This window comes from Thalassophryne amazonica, chromosome 1 (assembly GCF_902500255.1).
Source record: "Thalassophryne amazonica chromosome 1, fThaAma1.1, whole genome shotgun sequence".
Classification (NCBI taxonomy): domain Eukaryota; kingdom Metazoa; phylum Chordata; class Actinopteri; order Batrachoidiformes; family Batrachoididae; genus Thalassophryne; species Thalassophryne amazonica.
The window spans coordinates 74,962,586-74,985,846 of record NC_047103.1 but is presented as its reverse complement, the minus strand read 5'-3'; the positions used below and the strand labels follow the sequence as shown (position 1 = coordinate 74,985,846).

At 43.5% G+C, this 23,261-nt stretch overlaps 1 protein-coding gene across 3 annotated transcripts in view; it reads left to right on the top strand.

Moving 5' to 3' along the window:
* The window catches only part of adarb2 (adenosine deaminase RNA specific B2 (inactive)), an 870,518-nt gene that overhangs the window by 550,615 nt on the left and 296,642 nt on the right, over positions 1 to 23,261 (top strand). For all 3 annotated transcript variants that reach the window (XM_034171864.1, XM_034171857.1, XM_034171872.1), the window contains one exon: positions 121 to 1,073. In XM_034171864.1, coding sequence (XP_034027755.1) covers positions 121 to 1,073 — 953 coding nt within the window. The remainder of the gene's footprint in view (positions 1 to 120; positions 1,074 to 23,261) is intronic.

Genomic DNA, 23,261 nt, shown 5'->3' with positions numbered 1-23,261 from the left:
ATTCATTTTGTTCTGCAATGATACATGTTACACAGTAATGACTTCATTCTTTTCTCTTGCGTTACTGAGTTTCAACACTTTGAATAACACTATTCCTGTTTTTTGGTGCTTATATTCCAGGTACAAGCAGTACAGAGGTGAAAGAAAACCGTAACATTGGTAATTTAGAGGATCGATCCTTCGGATCTGCTGAGTGTCAGTCCCTTTTCTGCTCTGACTCCACAAAAGGTGGAACCTCTGGTCTGAAGAGGAAAAGGCCACTTGAGGAAGACAACAATGGACCCATGTGTCAACTTCGCCTCATCTATAAGAAACTGTCCTGGTCTGAGGCACCGAAGAATGCCTTGGTACAGCTCAATGAGCTTCGGCCAGGCCTCCAGTACCGCATGGTGTCTCAAACAGGCCCAGTCCATGCTCCTGTCTTCTCCATTGCTGTGGAGGTTAATGGGTTAACCTTTGAGGGCACAGGCTCCACCAAAAAGAAAGCTAAACTGAGGGCTGCTGAACTGGCCTTGAAGTCCTTTGTCCAGTTCCCCAATGCTCCTCAGGCTCACCTAGCAATGGGAACCATCTCAAACCCTTCAGCTGACTTCACATCAGACCAGGCTGACTTCCCTGACACACTGTTTAAGGAATTTGAGTCCTCTCCGTGCTCCGATGGCTTCTCGCTCTGCAATTCAGCAGCCGAGAGTGACCTACTCTCGAGTGAACTACTGAGACATAGACGGCTGCTTTGCCACACCTTAGATCTGATGGTCCAGGCTCAGCAGAGGCTAGACGAGATTGTTCCAGAGCAAGAAGCCCCCAAGAGTCCTGTGGCATTGCTCAATGAGCTTCGACCAGGCCTACGCTATGCCTGTCTCTCAGAGCGAGCCGAGGGCAGGCGGCTGCGTAGCTTCGTCATGGCAGTGCGTGTGGATGGTCAGATATTTGAAGGCTGTGGTCGCAGCAAGAAGCTGGCCAAGATTCAGGCAGCCCAGTGTGCTCTTCAAGCCCTCTTCAACATCAGGACGGCCCCTGAGGAGAGGACAGGCTTCAAAGCCAGCAGGAAAAGTTGTCCTCATTTGCCCCAGGTGAGTACAGATGCTTCCTCGGTGCATATATTCAGCAAAGCTTCTTTGGCAGCTGTTGCGTTTCCTACAGGGGCGTGTAATGACCAAAACAGCAGGCGTGCAGTGAAGAGCCAAACACCTTCCAAGTAATTAAAGAGGAATGGAGACGGAGAATGAAAAGAGAAACATTGGCAGCACTGATAGCAATATATTTAGCCATTATTGCATGTCATTTGTCAACAAAGGTCTATATAGTAAGCATATAACATGTGTGTGCAAACCCTGATTAAACAATATGTGTTTGTTGGTCAGTTTAAAAAGAAAATCATGTAAATGAATATAATTATTGTCCTTGTGCCGATGACATGACATAATCAGCATCACAACCCCAACAAGATTTTTTTTTTCTCCCATCTTATGTGTTTGCCGAGCTGTAATTGGGAGAGGTTTGTAATTTTGCAAAACCTTTTGTTTCCTCATGTGTGGCATCAGTGTCTGCAAACATTAATTCAATCCCTTGCCCAAAGGAGATAGAAAAGCAAAGAGGAAATCGACAAACAAACCACAAGCTCAATCCCATGCTCATTTACCCAAATATGTAAATAGCAATCACAGCGAGGAAACTAGTTTTTGAGGAAGTTGCAGAAATTGCAGAGCTTAAAAACACTGTGGCTTGGTTGGCTGGCACTTGTTGACAGTCATTTAAAACTTGCAGAATTTCATGCAAAATAAAACTGTCTCAAGTAGATAGTCACACTGATTTATTTAGCTATTTACTATTTAAATATGTTTATTTGTGCAGAGGAGAAATCATATATCCAGGCGGTCTTCTGTTTTGTTGTGACAAGTGGAAATTAAAATTCTAAATCATGTTCCATTTTCAGCTCATCTGATATCAACAGTCTGATGAGCTGATATCACTGAGCATCATCTGTGATCTGTCCACCTGTCCCTCCATCATCTAGCCACAATTCATAGACAGTGCTTCTTCTCCTTCAGTTCTTTATGGATTTTGATTCTGATGGTTTTCAATCATTCAGTCCTTTTTTCTTTCCACAGCACAGCATTTAGCAGAATGACATTCCTGGTTTAAAGACACATATGTGCACTGTCGGAGCTGGAACTGAGCAGTGTGTCGTTGAATGAAAGCATGACTCAAGTTTCCTCACTCACAACGAGCACATCAAAGAACTCTCACCACACGTCCTCGGGGGGGGGGGGGGGGGGCAAAGACAGATTGAGAGAGAGAGAGAGAGAGTTCTCAAGACAAAAATTGATTCAAAAGGATGACACAGTGCTGCGCCTCTGCTCTTGTAGACTTGTGCTCCCCAGTAAGAAAAGAAAAGATATTAAACGCATAAGTCCAGAAAGCTCAAACAGTAGTCCCGACATCCTGCAACTGCGGCCAGGCTAGCAGCAGCTCGGCCACTTCCAGAAGTGGTTGTTATGCTGCTGTCATGTTGTGCTTCCATGCAACTCGTGCATGTGGCCCAGCCATGCCCCACAGTTCTCTCAAGAATCCCTCACATTCTTCTGAGGATTGCAAGATAGCAGCGATGGCTCTGGGAGCATATTGGGAGGAGCCTTGTCACCTTGCCAACTTTGAAAAATTCCAAATCCAGGAGTGACAACTTGTGAGTGAAGCAAAGGAAGCGCGCCACCCAGAGAACATGGTGCTAAATCAAGCAATTTCCCTCGCATTTCATCAGCAGAATGTTCAGTCTTTTTTGTTGGCATTACATAATCCTTTACATGCCCAATGTTTGTGGCAGATATTCCTTTCATGTCTTATGTCCACTCACTTAACTTTTACACAAGGGCAAGGAGCTAACCAGGCTCGTTAGCTCTTCGCACTATGTGTGAAGGGGCCATAACCCCCAAAACATGAATCAGCTGCAAATAATGAATTATCCGCAAACCATTAATTGCAAAATGTGAAAACTGAAAAAATATCTCCCAAAACGTGAACGCAAGTATATATATTATTTTTGTCAGTTTAAATAGTTTAGGGATTTCATTTTACGGCTCATTTACTGCAGGAAATCTCGAGTGCAAACCCTATCACCGCAAAAATGATTTTTGTGTGTGTGTATGGGGGGGTGTCACTACAGCCAGTGAGGTAGCGAGGTGATCCGAGCAGCTGTAGCTTCTGATGTGACGCGCTGGCGCCGTTGGGCATATCCTGCTCCTGGAACAGTGTTAGGAGTTTGACTGGGATGGTCCACCTGTCAAACGGTAACGTAGATGTGAAACTCAGAAGCGAGAGCTGCTCGAATTACCTGTCCACCTCACCTGCTGTAGTGACACCCCCACCCCCCCAAAAAATATATTTTTGCAGTAGGGTTTGCGATCAAGATTTCCTGGAGTAACTGATCCATAAAATGAAATCTGTAAGCTACTTAAGCTGAAAAAAAAAAAAATATATATATATATATATATATATATATATATATTATGAATGATATACACATTTTATGAGACCTGTGTTCACGTTTTGTGAGATTTTTTCAATATTAACGTTTTGCAATTTATGGTTTGCAGATAATTCACAATTTGCAGGTGATTCATGTTTTGGGGGTTATGACCCCTTCACACATAGGGCGAGCTTGGAGGACAATGGCGAAACAGTGCAAAACAGTTCAAAATTAGTGCACAAAACATCTTGCCAACGGGCAGGAATGCACGAACCCGGTGCGAGATTTCATGCACACACCGGTGTCTGTTGAGCAGGAACAGTGCCAGGTGCACCACATGGTGCTGCTTATGTGGAAGAAATAAAAAATAAGGAAGGACATGGAAGTACGACAAAAAAAAAAATTTAAATCCCACACCATATAAAAACACCACATTTATCAAGTGAGCAATACAAATATGATCCGTCTGTTCCTCTGGTGATGACCCATGGTCACTGACATACAGTCATGAAATGACATGAATGAGAAGCAGTGTGCTCTGATCATGTCCACATCTACTGGTCAGGTGCGTCCAGTTGGCCACGTGTGTGTTCTGCCTGACACGCGTGTCTTGTGGATGGTGTGCCACAGCACAGACACCGCGTCATGTGGAACAAAGCTCACGTGGGAGAGGTGACGATCAGATCGCCTGCTGCGTGTTCTGCTCTGATGGTCCGTTTCAACCTGGGGGGCTGTCAGTGTCTGCTCTGTGCGCACGCTTGCATGCTGCAGCTTGTCGCCACCACAGCAATATACAGTATGTTTTTATTTATGTCCACATAAATGTAGCAATCAGACACACGCGCCTGACAATGGACAGTTGTTAGTCCATGACTGTCCAAACACAGTAGGTGTTGTGTAGCTGGAATGTCCAGAATGACAGATCATCACAGCTGCTTCTGTCGGAAGTCACGCCTCCCGTGAGTGGAGCGCACGCACCCACTTGTCAGTAAGTGTGTTTGCAAAGTCACACTCGTGGGGAACTTAGACAAATTTCACAGCAGTACGACACTGATTGTCTGCAGTCTGTTGTTATGCCAAGAGTGTGACTGGCCACATATTTTCTAAGTGCTATGTGAGGGGTGTTAGATGTTTGTGCGTGTCACCTGGAATTTGGCTGGCACCTGCCGCAAGAGGGTGCAATGGGTTCGCACAGCGCACACTTTGTCTTTCAGGAGCTTGTGTGTGCAAATAGTTGTAGCAACAGGTGTACGGGACGTTGGCAGCAGGGACGACATTAGACAGTTTGTACACGATTCCTGCATCATGCACACTAAGTGTGCACTTCGTCCAAACTTCCCACTATGTGTGAAGGGGCCGTTAACAATGCACCCTCCCACAACACACCTCTTCACCACTTAGATGCAGTATGTTCCACATGAAACTACACAAAAACACCTACTTCCAAATGTAAACAGATCCTTTCTTTTTGGTTTTAGTCATCTAACCATTGTTCAGAATTCTTCAATATTGATTTTTTTTATTTTTTTTATTTTAGCATTTGGGAAAAATACAATATTTTTATGTTATAAACACTGAAATTCACCAAAAATAGGGTGTGTTCCTGAACTGCACGGTTGCTGAGGAAAAAAAACACTAAAATAACACACCACTGAAGAAAATTTACACATTGCCATAAAGATTTTGGAAAAGAACCTCAACTCGCAAAAGTAATCACACAGCAGTGTGTAAATTAATATCACCAAAAAAAAACAAAAAAAACAGTTTGTACACTGCTGTAAACATTTCGGGTTTCTTTCAAAATGTTTGCTATTGGGAAAAAATAATTTACAGTCTGTCAAGATTTTCTTCAACTGCACAGTGTGGGCATATAGTTCAGAGAATAACCCGGATGAGCTCTGCATGGTTTATGCTCTTGTTATTTTACTGTCTTCTGTGTTAACACGACACAAAACGATTTGTAAAGAGCTTCAGTCTTCTTAGTGTACAGATCTTAAAATTAAGCCATACACATCCAAAGTGTCCTTTCCATAAAGTGTTTCCTTGAAGTCTTACGTCAATTTCCTCCGCCATCTTATGTTTTCCCCATACTGTCGGCTATGTGTCATATTAACCATCTTTTTAAGCCTTAGAGGGATAAACTGTTGAGAGTGTCCTTTCCCAGAGCACAGCATCAACCCAACAGACCTGCACACGTTTGCCTGGAAGAAACTTTTTCTCTTTCTCCCTGCTGCCACGGTGTCTAAAAGGATTTTAAGAGGATTTGCCGCACTCGTTTAGTTCCAGAAAGCTTTTGCTTGTGGAATTTCTTGAAAGTCAGTCGTGCTGTCTGCCAGACCTGAGAGGCATTTTATTTTCAGTGGTAAAGGACAAAGACACACATACAAAATATATGTGTGAATGTGACCATGAGTAGAAAAGTTGTGGAACCATCATGTAATGTCTGTGCAAGGCCATCCAGCTCACATGCTCTTTTGTTATGTTTACGTGTGATTAGATCTGCACAGCAAGCACTGACTACATGCCAGCTAGACCCTGGAGGTAAAGCTGAGGTCATGCTGCTTAGCCAAAATAAGTAGGCAGTCAAGCCACATGTGCCTTAATCCTATTGTGCTTTTTGTTGAATCAAAATGTGATGAGATATGATCTTTAGAAGATGGATACATCTTCCTAATCATCCACAGAATCAAAACATTGAATTTGTTATGAACTTTTTAGTACTTGAATAATTAAATCTAGTCTGTAGGATGTAGTGCCCATCTTTTAACTGGATCCCATATTTCACCCATTCATTCTTCCCTTCACTGGCTGCCAGTTCGATATTGTATTGATTTTAAAATTTTATTGTTTGTTTTTAAAAGTCTCAATGATTTTGCCCCACGTTATCTGTCTGACCTGCTCGTGTCATTCCCCATGTTCTCTTAGGTCACGAGATCAAGCGCAGCTTGTAGTTCCTCAGACAAAGCTCAAAGTTAGAGGTGATAGAGCTTTTTCTGTTGTTGGCCCCAGATTGTGGAATGACCTGCCTGTCTGTATCAGGCAGGCGGATTCACTTCTAGTCTTTAAATCTGGCCTTAAAACATATTTGTTTTCTTTGGCTTTTGACTAGATCAGGGGTGGCCACGTTCGGTCCTCGAGAGCCACCTTCCTGACACTCTTAGTTGTCTCCCTGCTTCAACACACCTGAATCCAATGAAAGACTCATGAGTCTTTCATTGGATTCAGGTGTGTTGAAGCAGGGAGACAACTAAGAGTGTCAGGAAGGTGGCTCTCGAGGACCGAACGTGGCCACCCCTGGACTAGATAGTTGATGATTTTACTGTTTGAAAGACTTATGTTGTTGCCACTGTTGTCTACTATGTATCTATTTTATTTATTTATGTCTTTGCTGTACAACACTTTGGTCAACCTTGTTTTTAAATGTGCTCTACAAATAAACTGGATTGGATTGGATTGGAATGGATTAGTGTCATCTAGTGGTAATGTTGCAGATTGCATTAAACCATCACTAGTCATGATTTGGTTTCCCTTCACGTTTTCACTTCTTTGGTTGTGGAGATTTATGCTCACTTGCCTCCTCTTGTAATAAGCAATGTGTATAATCCCCCATTTCACAAAACATGACATGGTAGAGGACACTGCCAGGGAGTAACTAGTGACATGTAATTATAAAATAAATATAACTGTAATCACTTAAAATTATAGAAGGAAAAATATTTAATTATGGTTACTAGTTAAAACACTGATGATTACAAAGGGATTACATAGGCATAATGTGTAAAATATTCATTATGCCTATGTTACGTTACATGTTTGCTGTGCAGGAATGGGTCACGTTGGTCACCAAAAGATACTGACAAACTTGATTTGCCCTTATTTTGAATTTGCACTATCAATGAGACCGAGATTGCCCAGAAACCTCGGTCTCAGTGTTGCCAATTTAGCAACACTAAGACTTACTCTGCGTAGTGCAGACTTACTCTCTAAGTGTTGCCATTGTAGTGACTAAATGTAGCAACTTTGTTGAGCCTATCCCAGCAGACACACGGGGTGAGGCGGGGTACACCCTGGACAGATATATACACATATAGACAAACAAACACATTGACATTTGCATGCACACCTACAATTTCAGACTTTCCAGTTCACCTAACCTGCATGTCTTTAGATGTGGGAGGAAGACAGAACACCCGGAGGGAACCCACACAAACGCGGGGAGAACATGCAAAGACCACACAGAAAAGCCACAGGTGAGAACTGATCTCATGACAGTCTTACTGTGAGGCAACAGTGCTAACCACTAAGCCCCTGTACCGCCTCTGCAGGTGACCTTACAATCTTAATTCAAGTTGTATTGAAGAACTTTTAAAGGGACATTATCCGGATGACACATTTAGCACTGAATAGTAAGCTGAGAATCCCCCATGGCACATACACATGATATTTATGAAATGATCTCCATTTTAGCATTTGGGAGGCTTTTAATTACACTTAGCACTGCATTAGTGGCAGCCATTGTTGTTGACTTTTCGCTGCCTTATGAAACAAGATGTGCCAGGAGCACTGGCTGTTGGCTCCACATCATTCATTGCTTTACTCACCAAAATCTGTGACTGCCACCCATGCACAAATTGTTCTGTGTCATCAGATTGGGTGTTTTGACTTTTATTTTGCTTTGGCTGCATTGCATTCTACAATAGTCTCAGTAACCATGACAGTTAAATTACTGAGAAAAAACAGATCTAATATTTTGTGCAGTTTTGTGTGCATTGTGACACTTTTTGAACAGCTTTTTGGCTGGAAACCTGTTGTGTCTGGCAGCACTGTCACTGCCATGCCACTGTGGGCGTATTCACCAATGCAGCCAAATGAGAAATGATCTATAGAAATTTGACTTCAGACTTGCAACATTAAATATTTAACACCTTTTACTAGGCTTTCTATTACAGAGAATGACAGCACAGACAGGTAAATATAAAAACAATTCTTTAAAAAAAATTTCTGCAAAAAAAGTGAAAAAAGTCACATGACTGCTGTTGTGTTAGAAATCAATTTTTTTTCACGCATGACATCCCAAGAATAAAGCATGTCCTGGAGTAGTGATGGTGGCCTCCATAACATTTATTTGAGACTAATCACTGTCTTATTTTGTGAAAACAAAGAGCAAAATCAATCAATAAATAATGGTGTCAGTGTCTTGAACCTGGGTACAAAAAGGCAGGATACAAATGCAAGACTCACTCAGAAGCATGGTATGAGAAAAAGGGTTTAATTCAAAAAGAGGTGGAGGTCTGTACACAGAAAGCCAGGCAAAAATCAGCAGTGGTATCCAAATCAGGAGACAATGCTCAAGGTCAGTAAACAGGCAAATGGTTCAAAAACACGATATGGCAAGTAAAGGAGCAAGGACTGTTAGCCACTGGTAGCCACAACACTAAGGAATGACAAACTGGCAAAATACAAGTGGAAAACAGAGAGCTTAAAAAGAGCAGGTAATGAGGGAGAAATTAGAAAGAAGTGTGAGGAAAACATTTAGGAACAGGGTGTGGCAAACATGGGAATGCACACCCTGACCCAACCCCAGACAAAAGACGAGAGCATGCAGTAACCAGAAAACAAAAGCAATACAAAACCCAAGCATGAACACAAAGCAATTAGCGCCACAGTCTCATTTGGGGGTAGGCGCTAAAGGGGTAAAATATGAAGCATATGACATAATATCTCTACTTCCAGGGGACCAACCACGACATTTTCAATAGTTTGTTGGGCAAATTGCATGCAAACAAAGTGAAAATGCAAAGAAAAAGTGATGATGCAGTTGGAAAGTGTATGTGTTTATGATCCAGAGCATAAACGTGCCAAGGTGGTTTTGCAGGTGAGTGAATGGAGCTACTCTGGTTAGCTGTGTAGACTAACACTTACCAACACGACGTCTCCCATCTGCCTCACCTTTCTTCTCCACTGAGAACCGAAAAAAAGAAATACTTTTCGCGACTGCTTCAGTGATTGCAACCGAAAACAAAACAGTACACCATTTATCTGTGTGAAGTTATGCTGTGTATATATTGCACAACAGGAGCGGAGGTCCCCATAACTGATTAAATCTTGCGATGTCATGCCGGGTTCAAACGAGACTGCAATGCCCTATACAAAACCCAAGCATGAACAGAAAGCGACACAAGACCAAAGCATGAACATGGTCCAACATGACAATCAGGTTGATGATGATAATGTCCCATTAATAAAAGTTTCACAATACTCATTGTGGTCAGGTCTGTACTGTCATGTTTAAAATCAAACACACACACTCTTCTTCAAGCGCTTATCCAAGATCAGGTCATGAGGGTGTGGAGCCTATCCCAGCAATCATACGGCATGAAGCAGGGTACACCCTGGACAGAACGCACATTTCAATTATAAAATTTAAATTTAGATTTGTCAGCTTTATTGTCCAGTTGAAAACATTTGTCAAAAACAGTAATCAGAAGGTAATCAAAAGCAATAAGTTCATTATTGTGAATAAATTAAAATATTTACACCACTTATTAGATTTTAAGAGTAAAGTAACCTTCCCAACAGTAGTAGGGGAAACAACCACTGACCCCTCTTCTTTTTTCTTCAGTATTTTGGCTATGCTGCAAAATGTGAAAGACAGAGTAAGTATGTCCTTTTTTGTTTACTGTATCAGCATGACAGTGCCACTTGGCGGCCTCCATAAAGGGGCCTGCTCCCATGTAGATATAGAGGGGTCATTCTGTGCTCATGAAAACATATTAATTTGTTATTTCAAGTGATTATACACTAATAAACAGGTGGTTGTGAATGCTATATTAAGTATCTGATAAATAACGTTCCTAAATCCTACACACTACAGCTTTAATGTACTTTTTTGGATGAACTGAGTTGCTCATATAAAATACAGTGGTCACATTTCATCCAGCATCATGCATTGTCCATAATCAATCATATTGATGACTTTCAGAAATCTTTCCTTAGATTTTGATTAAACTTAGTGAAATTAATTCAGTCTATGGTGGGAATCAGAGTCTATACTCCATAACCCCCTCACCCTCCATGGATCTGAAAGACAGGACATAAACTGTGAACAGAGTCCATAACTTTCAAATGACAGCTTTGGAAGTGAAAAATGAGTTTTCACCAAACATTAGTAAAATTGCCCTTATATGATCAGAATCAGAATTTTAACTCTATAAGAGACTCATCAAATATATGTGCAGTGATGAATCATTTGAACAGAGGTCTGTACTAATTCAGCATGTTCTGTTCTGCTGTCTGTTGTCATGCAGGAACAAGAGTTGAATTATCTGCTGATAAGAGTATTGCTCAGTACCACTCCATAAAAATGTAATGTAAAATCTGTCTGTTTGTTTATGTGAGAAAAAAAATGGTTCTTAATTTGTGGAAGACGATACATAGTACAACGCAACACTTTTGGTTTTGCTCCCATTTCGTATGAGATGAACTCAAAGATCTAAAACTTTTTCCACATACACAATATCACCATTTCCCTCAAATACTGTTCATAAACCAGTCTAAATCTGTGATAGTGAGCACTTCTCCTTTGCTGAGATAATCCATCCCACCTCACAGGTGTGCCATATCAAGATGCTGATTAGACACCATGATTAGTGCACAGGTGTGCCTTAGACTGTCCACAATAAAAGGCCACTCTGAAAGGTGCAGTTTTATCACACAGCACAATGCCACAGATGTTGCAAGATTTGAGGGAGCGTGCAATTGGCATGCTGACAGCAGGAATGTCAACCAGAGCTGTTGCTCGTGTATTGAATGTTCATTTCTCTACCATAAGCCGTCTCCAAAGGCGTTTCAGAGAATTTGGCAGTACATCCAACCAGCCTCACAACCGCAGACCACGTGTAACCACACCAGCCCAGGACCTCCACATCCACCATGTTCACCTCCAAGATCATCTGAGACCAGCCACTCGGACAGCTGCTGAAACAATCGGTTTGCATAACCAAAGAATTTCTGCACAAACTGTCAGAAACCATCTCATCTGCATGCTCGTCGTCCTCATCGGGGTCTCGACCTAACTCCAGTTTGTCGTCGTAACCGACTTGAGTGGGCAAATGCTCACATTCACTGGCGTTTGGCACGTTGGAGAGGTGTTCTCTTCACGGATGAATCCCGGTTCACACTGTTCAGGGCAGATGGCAGACAGCGTGTGTGGCGTCGTGTGGGTGAGCGGTTTTCTGATGTCAATGTTGTGGATCGAGTGGCTCATGGTGGCAGTGGGGTTATGGTATGGGCAGGCGTCTGTTATGGACGAAGAACACAGGTGCATTTTATTGATGGCATTTTGAATGCACAGAGATACCGTGACGAGATCCTGAGGCCCATTGTTGTGCCAACATGCAAGAACATCACCTCATGTTGCAGCAGGATAATGCACGGCCCCATGTTGCAAGGATCTGTACACAATTCTTGGAAGCTGAAAATGTCCCAGTTCTTGCATGGCCGGCATACTCACCGGACATGTCACCCATTGAGCATGTTTGGGATGCTCTGGACCGGTGTATACGACAGCGTGTACCAGTTCCTGCCAATATCCAGCAACTTCACATAGCCATCGAAGAGGAGTGGACAAACATTCCACAGGCCACAATTGACAATTGATCAACTCTACGCGAAGGAGATGTGTTGCACTGCATGAGGCAAATGGTGGTCACACCAGATACTGACTGGTATCCCCCCCAATAAAACAAAACTGCACCTTTCAGAGTGGCCTTTTATTGTGGACAGTCTAAGGCACACCTGTGCACTAATCATGGTGTCTAATCAGCATCTTGGTATGGCACACCGGTGAGGTGGGATGGATTATCTCAGCAAAGGAGAAGTGCTCACTATCACAGATTTAGACTGGTTTGTGAACAATATTTGAGGGAAATGGTGATATTGTGTATGTGAAAAAAGTTTTAGATCTTTGAGTTCATCTCATACAAAATGGGAGCAAAACCAAAAGTGTTGCGTTTATATTTTTGTTGAGTATAGAAAGATGTGGATGGTCTGCGCTGGGAAACAGGCCTGTCGCCACTTTGTAGCTGTTCTGACTGACCAGCACCTCTGGGACTTTGCGTATAACCTCTATTTACAGTACACAGTATACTTCTTAATGACAAAGCAGACCATGGGTCATCTTGACCAAACACTCTTGATTGTTTGGTTCACTTAAAGACTCACAGGGTGAAGCACCAGCTAATGTCAAACACAGGGTCAGATTCAACGTACTAGGTTACAACAAAACCGACACTCCTCTACAGAGGAACAAAAGTAAAGGAATTGTATACTTGGGAGACACTGAAACAAAGCTTCATAAGCAAAGTTTTGTGGTTTATGCTACAACTAGCTGGGGTACCCGGCGTTGCCCAGGTTAACCTGTTTAAGATATCATCTACAAAATATTCCAAAGTTTATATTTTGTCATAATTGTAGATATCTTATAAGTATATGTGTTGTCCGAATAGGCAAAGGTTTGAACTAAAAACCCAAAATAGGTGGAATCCCCAAACCAAGAGAGAAAACTGAATTTTGCTGCATGCAAGAAACAACAATGAAGTTCTTCAGACTTTATATTACAGATCAAGTATGCTCATAATCATTAATCAGAATTGATGTTATGACCTTTATAATTGTTGATACATTGCAAATCTAGTTTATAAAAATAAAATGGCTTTTAAGCAAATGTTAATTTTGGATTTGAGATGTTGAATATATATTTAAATGCAGCTTTTACTGACCAATAGTTCTGAAGAGCCTCTTGGTAGACAATGTTCCTTGTCCTTCTGTCAGGAAAGTGGATATACAGCTGACTGGGGTTACCAACTCTGGACCATCTGACTAACTAACTGTGGAAGATCGCAGGTTCTGCCATATTCAGGCCAGCGACATTATCAGCAAAAGTTGTGGTTTCTTTTTGCACACTTTGAGGCATTCCATCTTTAAATGGTGTAAATGTTGCCTTGCATATTTCTTAAAGTTATGCATTCATTGGTATATTTAGAGAACAAAAAATCTTTTCAATTGTAAAAAAAAAAAGAGGTTTGACCACTAAAAACAGTTTGAGCCATGAAACATCAACATACCAAAACTATTAGATCAACCCCAAAGCTAGTGCACTATTATAATAGGACAGCAGGTTGTGAAGAGTTGATAAATAACAAAATTTAATTTATGATATTTACATCATAATGAGCAGCCTATATACAACACGCGATTGGAGAACACAGGCTCTATGCCCGCTTACTGGCTGATTGAAAGGGTGCTGCCCCATCAGCAGTTAGAACTACATCACTTTTTCAGATGATCTGCAGAGTGCCATTGTGATACAGAAAACATGCGTTTGCCTGATACATTATGATCAACGCTAGGGAAGTGATACACATCATGTACACTCGACACCTTTATTTTTAGAAAATGTGCAAATGTTTAGAAATACATGTCAAATTGCAAGAAAAGACAAAGCTTGATATTTTATCCAGTAAACTTTTAAAGTTTAATTTACAGCCTGTGATTGAAAACTCTCTGCTAAGAGTGAAAACCTTCATTCCAAGAAGGAATAGGCTGTATTCTGATAAGTATTATATCATAGTGATTGTGTATAAGTTTTATCAAAATTCATGTGGATTGACCCCCCCCAGCAACCCCACCCCTTCTCAGCCACCAATGCCTGGCATGGGGAGAACTATCAAAATTCATGTGGATTGACCCACCCCCAGCCACCCCACCCCCTCTCAGCCACCGATGCCTGGCATGGGGAGAACCCATCTACATCTCTGAGCTGGCACCTTATCTGCAGGTCTAAAGCCCCGTTTACACATAGACGGTAAACTCTCCCGAAAGTGTCCCGGCAGAGATTTTGCCCCCTCCGGGCCATTTTAGGGATCACACGCCGTAGTTAACGCCGGCGCATGGGGGCGTGGTTTGGTTCCGGCTTCACCGGGAATCGTCGAAAAAATTATTCAACATGTCGAATAATTCCGGGAGCGCTCCCGGAGAAGTGGCCTGACGACGGAGACAACGCGAACAATGGCGTTTGATACTTTTTAATCGCCGTGTCATCCCGCCCCTTCCTGTAGTCCCGCAGTTTACACCGCCGTAATTGGCGGCCGGCGTTGTATCCCTAACCAACGGCGTGTAAAACGACGATAGAGCCCACATCGGCGTCCTCAAAGGTGTTTTAACCGGCGACAGAGGCAGACAAAACGGCGGCGCTAGCGGACAGTATGCTGTTCTAAATGCCACCTCCCGGTTAACTGCGTCCCAAACGGCCAATAGGCGGCGGTCAGTATAAAAACGCTAGCGCGCTGCATGCAGGTCTCTCACTCGCGGCCAGCTCCAGATATTTTTGCAGAGAAGCTCCAGTATACCTCCTAAAATAAAATTGGCAGCGGCAAGGACTTACCAAGAGGTCTGGTTCAGAAGCATAGGGTAGTCCTGTGGTGCAGACGAGCAACACGTTGAGGAGAGAAAAAAGAAAAGGCTGAGAGATGAGCTCCCTGTCACTCCCTCCCCCTGCACTGACAGCTGCTTCAGCCTATTATACTCTGGGGGTGGTGCCTATAAGCAACAGTTCCTGGAGTAACGCAGGATTTGCCTGGATAAATCCAGCGGTACACAGGGCATTTATCGGCGGCAGCAGAACACCGCCGTTCTCACGCGCGTCTTAACCTGCGTTTGTAAAGGATAGAACTGAGTATTAACCCCCGTTGCCTGACGTGTGCCGGATGCTACGGCGTCAAAACTCTGCTTTATTCGGCGGATTTAGTGGTGTTTTATCCGCGTATTTGCAGCTAGTACGGCGCTCAAAACGCCGGCGAAATGCTCCGCCCCTTTCCACTGCGAAAACAGCCGGAACTACCGCGAACTTCGGTCTACGTACTACCCGCGGACAAAACCGTCTATGTGTAACCTGGGCTTTAGTCTTGATTCAGAAAAATCTCAAATCCAGACACAGTGCTGCTATCAGAGCATCCATTGACTCTGCAAAGATCACAGCATTGTTCATGGAGTCAAGGTCAGCAAACCTTTCCTTACCAACCAGAGCACCCAAGTCACTGGTTTCCACAACCCTACCCAACACCCAGTCCATGCAAGCATTGAACAGTGTAGAAGCCACAAAATACCCCTGACGAACACGTTTTCACTGGGAAAACTCAAAGTATCTGTCTCCACTCTACACAACATTCACAGTATCTGTGTATAGGCTGGCTATGATGTCCAACAGGTTCTTGGGGATCCCACAATTCCTCAGGATGTCTCAGAGAGCAGTCCAATCAAATGCTTTGAGAAAATCGACAGAGGCCACAAAGAAGCACTGCCGATATTCATGCTTGCGTTATGAGGACTCGCAGAGCTAAAATGGGTCAGCAGTTGACTTCTTGGGCATGAAACCAGACTGCACCGGTCGCTGAGCAGCAAGTAGCTGTAACTCAGTTACAAAGAGTGCCCCGTGAGAGCCCATTCGATCCCTCTCATGGCAGCTGTCGGCCAAATTCCACGTGCCATACACGAACATCCAACACCACTCGCAGAGCACTTAGGAAATGTGGGGCCATTCGCGCTGTTAGCACAAAAATAGTGAGCAGACGACCACTTTCGAGCTGGATGTGAAATTTATGTAAATGCCCCCACGACTGTGGCTTTGCAAAGCAATGACACAATGTCTGTCCTGCGGTGCGCCGCCCACAGGACACACGTGTCGGGCTGGATACATGTGCGGGACCGACTGGACACGCCAGGCCAGCAGAAGTGGACATGATAAGACTACATTGCTTCATTCATGTCATTTCATGACTGTACGTCTATGACCATGGGTCATCTACAGAGGAACAGACAGTACATACTTGTATTGTCCGCTCAACAAGAGGGATTCAACAAAATGCTGTTTTTTATGGTGTGTGGTTTTATTATTTTTTTCTCCACAGCAGCGGCGTGATGTGGTGCAATGTGGTGCTGTTCACACTGTGTTTGTGCACACCTGTCTGAACATGTGTCCCTCACACCAGCAGGTGGAAAGTTTCATGGTTCCCCATTTCGTGTTTGGTTTGCGGATTTTCTTCCGGTTTCTGTGTCTTTCGTGTTATGGGTGAAGGAGCCCTAAAGAATGTTTATTTTGTTTTTAAGCCCTTTCAGGACTAAATTTTACTTATTGAAAAAGTTATCCATGCATAGTCAGAATTGTGGGACTTGTCAGCTCTTTCATGTGACACTCCAACAATTTGTAACTATAAAATATAAACAGTTTTTCACACCCCTTTAAACTGCATGCTGTGGTGTTCTTCAGAGGCATTTCTGGCTTCACTTATGTCCTAAAGAATAACAACATGCATATAAAATCTACATCCATAAGGCTCGCTCACTGAAACATAGCCTATACTTTTCTTATCTTGCCTAGACCTATTTCTGTGGGAGTTGACAACAATCACACCAGGAATGAACTATTGGGCCACAGTCTGCTTGACATTAAAGACCTGTTTATCTTGCAGCAAGGACTTGCCTTTTTGTTCACTCATTTCAACTTTATTCATCCAGAGAAATCAAATGAGAAGGAATGCAAATTATCCACAAACATCGTTTGCAAATATACGTTTTACCGGCTCCACTAATGTGTCGCCGGTACAACTCAATTTGCGACCGTAAAATCCAGGATGAACGTCTGCAAATCAAACAACAGGGTTATTCCCTAATTGTATCAGTGAATCACAAAGAACTCATTTGTATGAATCTGTGTTGCACTCATGAATCTGAATGCTCCTTGTTGTTACATCTGATTCTCATATTGTAGCACGGTGCATGACAAATGAATGCTAAGGGCCAATGGTGTACTAGCTCATGTTGTATGTTCTATATTTCCATCCATTAATATGACACAATCATGCTCCTATTTATTCTTTTACACAGAAATACTGTTTATATCTACTAATTAAATCCTATCGGTTCTGTTTTGAGTCTCAGTCAGTAGCTGACAAGGCAGTGTTAGCTTTCACTAGCTTTACTTTATCCAGAAAAAAAAAGTTAAAGGAGAACTGAGTGGAAATAAATGCAGCATAAGAACAGCATTTCTGATAATAAAAGAAAAGCAGTGAAATGGTGAGTGAGAAAATGTATATTGGCTTGAGTTCTCAATTGATAAAACACTGTTCCTGAAAAATAGCACACATTTCCCCAAAATAGGACACAATTCACAAAGCACTGCACACTTGTGTCATAAGCGCACTTTGTCAAACTTAGAACACTCCAGTCAAAATGTGCACACACTGATCAAAATTAGCACACTGCACTGCAAAATGCAAAACACTGTTCCCTCACTGTTTCCACATTAAGTGTAAAAAATGATGTAGTCTCCAAAAATGACAACTAGAACATAAATGCAACTCACAATTGACTCAGAGGGGACCATTACAGTCCCTGACTATACATTACAAAATTAGAAATAATCTTACAGCACAATATTGTTCACAGTACAGTATTTACACCACATCAATTCTGTCAGCTTGATTAGGCCACAGGACCTCATCAACATCACAAGCTATACTTTCTCTGGCCAGGCAACGTGGGAAGAAAGACCTTGTGTGTCTGATCCAGCCCTGGCATGCATCAACAGACACATCATCACATGCCATGTCCATTGACTGCAAAAGATTGTCATGAGTATGGCTGCCGCTCATATACCTTCCACCTCCACAAAACAATTCCTCTGTAGGATTAAGGAAGGGAGAATATGGCAGCAGCAAAACAACAATAAACTGAGGGTTCATATTGAACCATTCTCTAATCAGTAGCCCTCTATGAAAGCTTACATTGTCCCAGACAACAACAAAAACAGTGTCTCTTTGAAAAACACCCAGTTGCACCTGTCCCATCAGGGCCTCACGAAGTCCATCTAAGAAAGTCAACAAACACTGGGTGTTGTATGGGCCCAGGACTGCATGACGGTGAGTGACTCCAGAATTGCTTATTGCTACGCAGAGGGTTACATTACCCCCACGCTGACCTGGGATGTTGACTATAGCCCGCTGTCCAATAATGTTTCTTCCCCTCCTCCTCTTGGCCAGGTTGAAGCCAGCCTCATCCACATAGATGTATTCATGTGGCCTATCATCAGAGTCCAACTGAAAAACCCTCTGGAATAAACATACACAAGACAAATGGGTCAGTCATGTTCACTTCCTGTAATGCAATAGAACTGGTGAATCTGAACTGTGCATTTGAATTTGTAAACAGCCTTTTTAGAACATTTCACAGTTCTATATTTATAGAATTGGCATAATATAGCATGATATGATTCATATGATATGAAAGCGTAATTTTATATACTCACTTGTACATATTGGAATCACTGTTCTTTTACTCTGAGGGTGTTTCTTTCAAAGGGAACTCTGTAGACTTGCTTCATGCTGACTGTTTTTCTTCAGGATACAATCAATGGTGGAGAGACTTATACTGTTGATGCCCCTGAAATGGTTATTATCTTGAATGATCTGTTGCTGAATTTCCCGAAGTTTGATTGCATTATTTTGCACCACCATTTGAACTATTAAGGCCTCTTGGTGTTGGTTGAATAAAGGTGCTCGTCCTGCCGCAACACGTGGTCTTGCAACTCTACCAAAAAACAAACAAAAAGAAAAAAAAGGTGTGTAAAGAATGTGTATAGAAGAGTTGCAGATACTTGCTGTCCTCTTTAAATCGTCGGATAATTGATTCAACAGTGTATCTGTTGAGGTTGGGTGTGACTCTTTGTCCTGCTTCTTTCAGAGTCATTCCATGAATCAACACATTATTGATCACAGTTTCTTGAATCTCATATGAAATTCTCCTTCTTTGCATGGGTCTTTGTCTCCGTTGAAGCCTTGGCCTTGGTCTTTGTCTGGGTCACAGGCCAGAATTAGTTGCATGGACAGGTTCTGGACGAGGCTGAAGAGCAGGTTCTGGTTCTGGACGAGGCTGAAGAACAAGTACTGGATCTGGACCAGGTCCATGGGCCGGTGCAGGTTCTGGTTCCAGCTCCGGTCTGGGTCGTCCATGGCCACGTCTTCCTCGTCCACCTCTTGCTCCTCTGACATCCATTTTGAAGACAATGCTGCTTCCCAGCAGGTTTTATGCTCTGCTGTTCATTAGCAACAGTGCTTTCAGCTTTGACCTGTTGTGTCGTTATCATGACAGCTGTGCTGGAATAGTGTTCACATTCTGCCTGCTAGTGTTCACTTTTTAAAAAAACGTGTGCTATGACTGAACTGTTTGTTCACATGAGCAAAAAATGTGTGCAGTCTTTTTCTAACAGTGTGGAACAGTTTTGGGAGCAGTGTGTAAGCCATGAAGTGTGTCCAATATTTTGACGACAGAGGTCTTTTTTTTTGAGAGATGTGTGCAGTCAGTTGGAGAATGCGTGTAGTCAGTGGAATTTAGTGTCTTATAAACTGAGAAAAACTGTAAGTTCACAAATAAACACAGAGAACATTTCTGTTCAGAATGTACACCATCAATCACAAATTACAACAGCACATCAAAAAACAGGATGGAATGAAGAAAACAGAGAGTAAGTTAACCCACCTTTTGTCAAAAACTGATTTATGGCCCTGTCAGCCAATCAGAATTGACTACGTCACTAAGCCCCGCCCCCCTTATGACATCACAGCGAATCAGAATCGATGACGTCTCTATGTCCCGCCCCTAAGCCCCTCCCCTAGTCCCGCCTCCAAGCCCCGCCCCTTATGATGTCACAGCCAATCAGAATCGATTACATCACTATGTCCCGCCCCTAAACCCCGCCCCCGGCTCCTCCCCTAGTCCCGCCCCGGGCTCCTCCCCTAGCCCCACCCCAAGCTCCTCCCCTAACCCCGCCCCAAGCACTGCCTCCAAGCCCTACCTCCCCTCCCACCCGGGTCTAATATTTTAATGTCATTTTATTTCATGAATTAAAGAACGATTAAAAATACCTAGATCTTTTAATGTATTAAAGAATTAACTAATTCTGAAATAATTAAACATAAATCAGTGTCTATTATTTAATACCCCTTTAATATTTTTAATTCTTAAATTAAAGCGCCTCCTTTTATGGTTTTAATGCCTCAATTAAAGAAGGAATAAAAATACCGTATCTTATGCATAATTATGGGAGGTTTTCTTCAATTTAGTGATTAAACACGAATATTTTAATACGCCTTTAATATTTCTTAATTCTTAAATTATCGCGTTTCCTTTTCTGTTTTTTTTAATTCGTAAATTAAAGAAGGGAAACAAATAGCCGTCTCTCACGGCTGTAAGTCTTTGCAGCAAGACGGTCAAATACCAACGCATAGAGCTGCTCGCGGAAACATGACCCCACGGCTGTAATACCTGTTGCAGACGCTAGCTGTGTCTGTGTGTGCGTGCGTGCGTGTGTGTGTGTGTGTTTCTGTGTTTCGGAGGGGTGTGTGTGTGTGTGTGTGTGTGTGTGTGTGTGTGTGTGTCAGGCCAGATGGTCTTTTATAACATAGTAGAGAAGCGTTCGTCGCGCTTGTTTGAAGGCTGGAAAAAACAAAGCTCCTTCTCACTCACGCCAAATGGTGTTTCTTTTAACATATTAGCCGACGATCATGGGGCGCGGGACACCGGCTGATCGGAGATGCTGCCCCGAGGTGATGAACCCGAAAAATCAACAAACTTTGGTCTCACTCACGCCAAATAGTGTTTTTAGATCAAAAGGTGAGGAATTACGCCCCGCGGACGAGGAAGGGTTTAAAAATCCCCTTTCCGACGACAGAGTGACATACAGCATTCACCATGGCGAGACAAACTCCGATCCTCCGCTACATCTGTGAGACGCCCGTGAACATCACCATGACGACAGAGGGCTCACTCGCTCCAAAAAAGCGAGGATGTACGTCAGCCGCCTGAGCCAGCCGATACCGGAGGAAGATCTGACGTATAGCCTGGAGGGGCCCGAACGTTTAACTTACACGTTCGACCCGTATTATGCCCAAGTAAGTTTCTTCACTCTGGCCGAGGGTGAGACTGCCACTCGAGGAACCCCACGGGTGGCGCTTACTTCTGCCGATTGGGGAGTCTTCTCCGCGGCTGCGGGCTCGATGATTCGCGACACGGTCAACCCTGAACCTCCAGGAGATCGGACGCCGGAAAAGAAGAAAACGCTTCCAACTCACCTGGCTCAGCACCCAGGGGCCGCGCTATAGGGTGATATTTCAGCGGGGACCTCCTGACACTGTCTCTGAGGGTGAAATTAAGTTGGAGCGGCTTAGTGCCAGCGGCCACGTCAGAAGCGTCACAGCTGCGGCTGAGAGCTGGCATGAGTTGTTCAACACCTGCAACGACAGGATTACGGGCCTCTTTACAAGGTGCCTGGCCTGGAGGGACGTTATCGAAGTCCGAAAAAACTTGGCCCCTCTTTTTACTTAAAAAAAAAAAATAAACAGACAAAAAAAAAACTCTGACGTAGCTCCTCCCCGCATGCACGGGGGTTTCTATAAAAAACCAGGGGACCACATCTCATTCAATCATCGGTCGATGAACCAGCATGAGCTCCTCAACCTCTCCCATTGCAGCGGCCGACGACATCGCTTGTGACTGCGCGCTCGAGTGTGGAAGAGACCTGGCATCCCTGGGGCAAGCTTCACGGACCCGCGGCGGGTACAAGAGCCCGTGGGGAGTTCAGCTCGAGCCGGTCTGGGGCGAGACCCATCCTTCTCACGCGCTTTCCAGCCCGGGAGGCGTGGGGTCTCTTCCCACTGTCACGGAGGCCGCGAGTCCGCGGGAGGTACAAGACCTCGAGCGGGCTGAGAAATACGCCACATCTTTCGCATCTGACCGGCCAGACGGGTTCCTGTCAGAGGAATTCCTGAAAACGGTGAAAGTCGGCGTGGCACACTTACTTTTGGCTGTGATCAAAAGTTACAGACAAAAACTCTGTTACGGGTGTGAGATCGATCACCCCAGCCAGCGCCAGCACGAGTGCCTGGACCCGTTAAATGAATATTTCTTTACCGGACATTTTGAGAGATTAATGGTGAGACTCTGGAGACCGACCTTCATCCCGGCTGTGGTAAAGCTCCTAGCCCAGCGCTTCCTCAACCCATTGGCTGCGAGGGTCCAGGGGGCGGTAGAAAACATCCTCACTGAGCTGAAATACACTGATAATTTTGAAGCAAAGATCAACGAACTGTACACATGTTTCGGTGAAGACGCAGATCTCGACCTGGAGGGGATGGTAGCCGTCTATAACCCAGACGACTGAAGAAAAAAACCTGCTTTTTTTTTTTTTAAATATCATTATATTGTTTTACAGTCATGGGTAATTGTGTGATGAGTCTCTTTCAAAGCTTGCGGGAAGTTTATATTATACGTGGACTCTCGTATAAGCTGGAGCGGGTAGTCATTCGCAGGCTGGAGACCCCAGACGCCCCACCTTCATGCGCTTTGGAGAGGGTCTTCGACGTTATCAGACGTCGCCCCGGGCCCAGAGTCTGGACAGATCATATCTACAACGCGGCTCTCCATTCATCTGAAAAATCTCTGTACAACGTATTACTGAAAATCTCTGTTTTGACCACTGACGATTTTACACGGTGTAATCCGATGCACCTGCTTACATTATACACTCTGTTTGTGGATGTGATAGTGTGCCGGGTGAAACAGATGGGGCTCTCCAGAGAAGAGATTGTTCCTACACTTTTACAGCTGAATACTGAAATAAACCGTAAATGCGGGGGAGATGTATTACTGAGAGTTTTCCAGTTTTGTACGTGAACGTATACTTTTT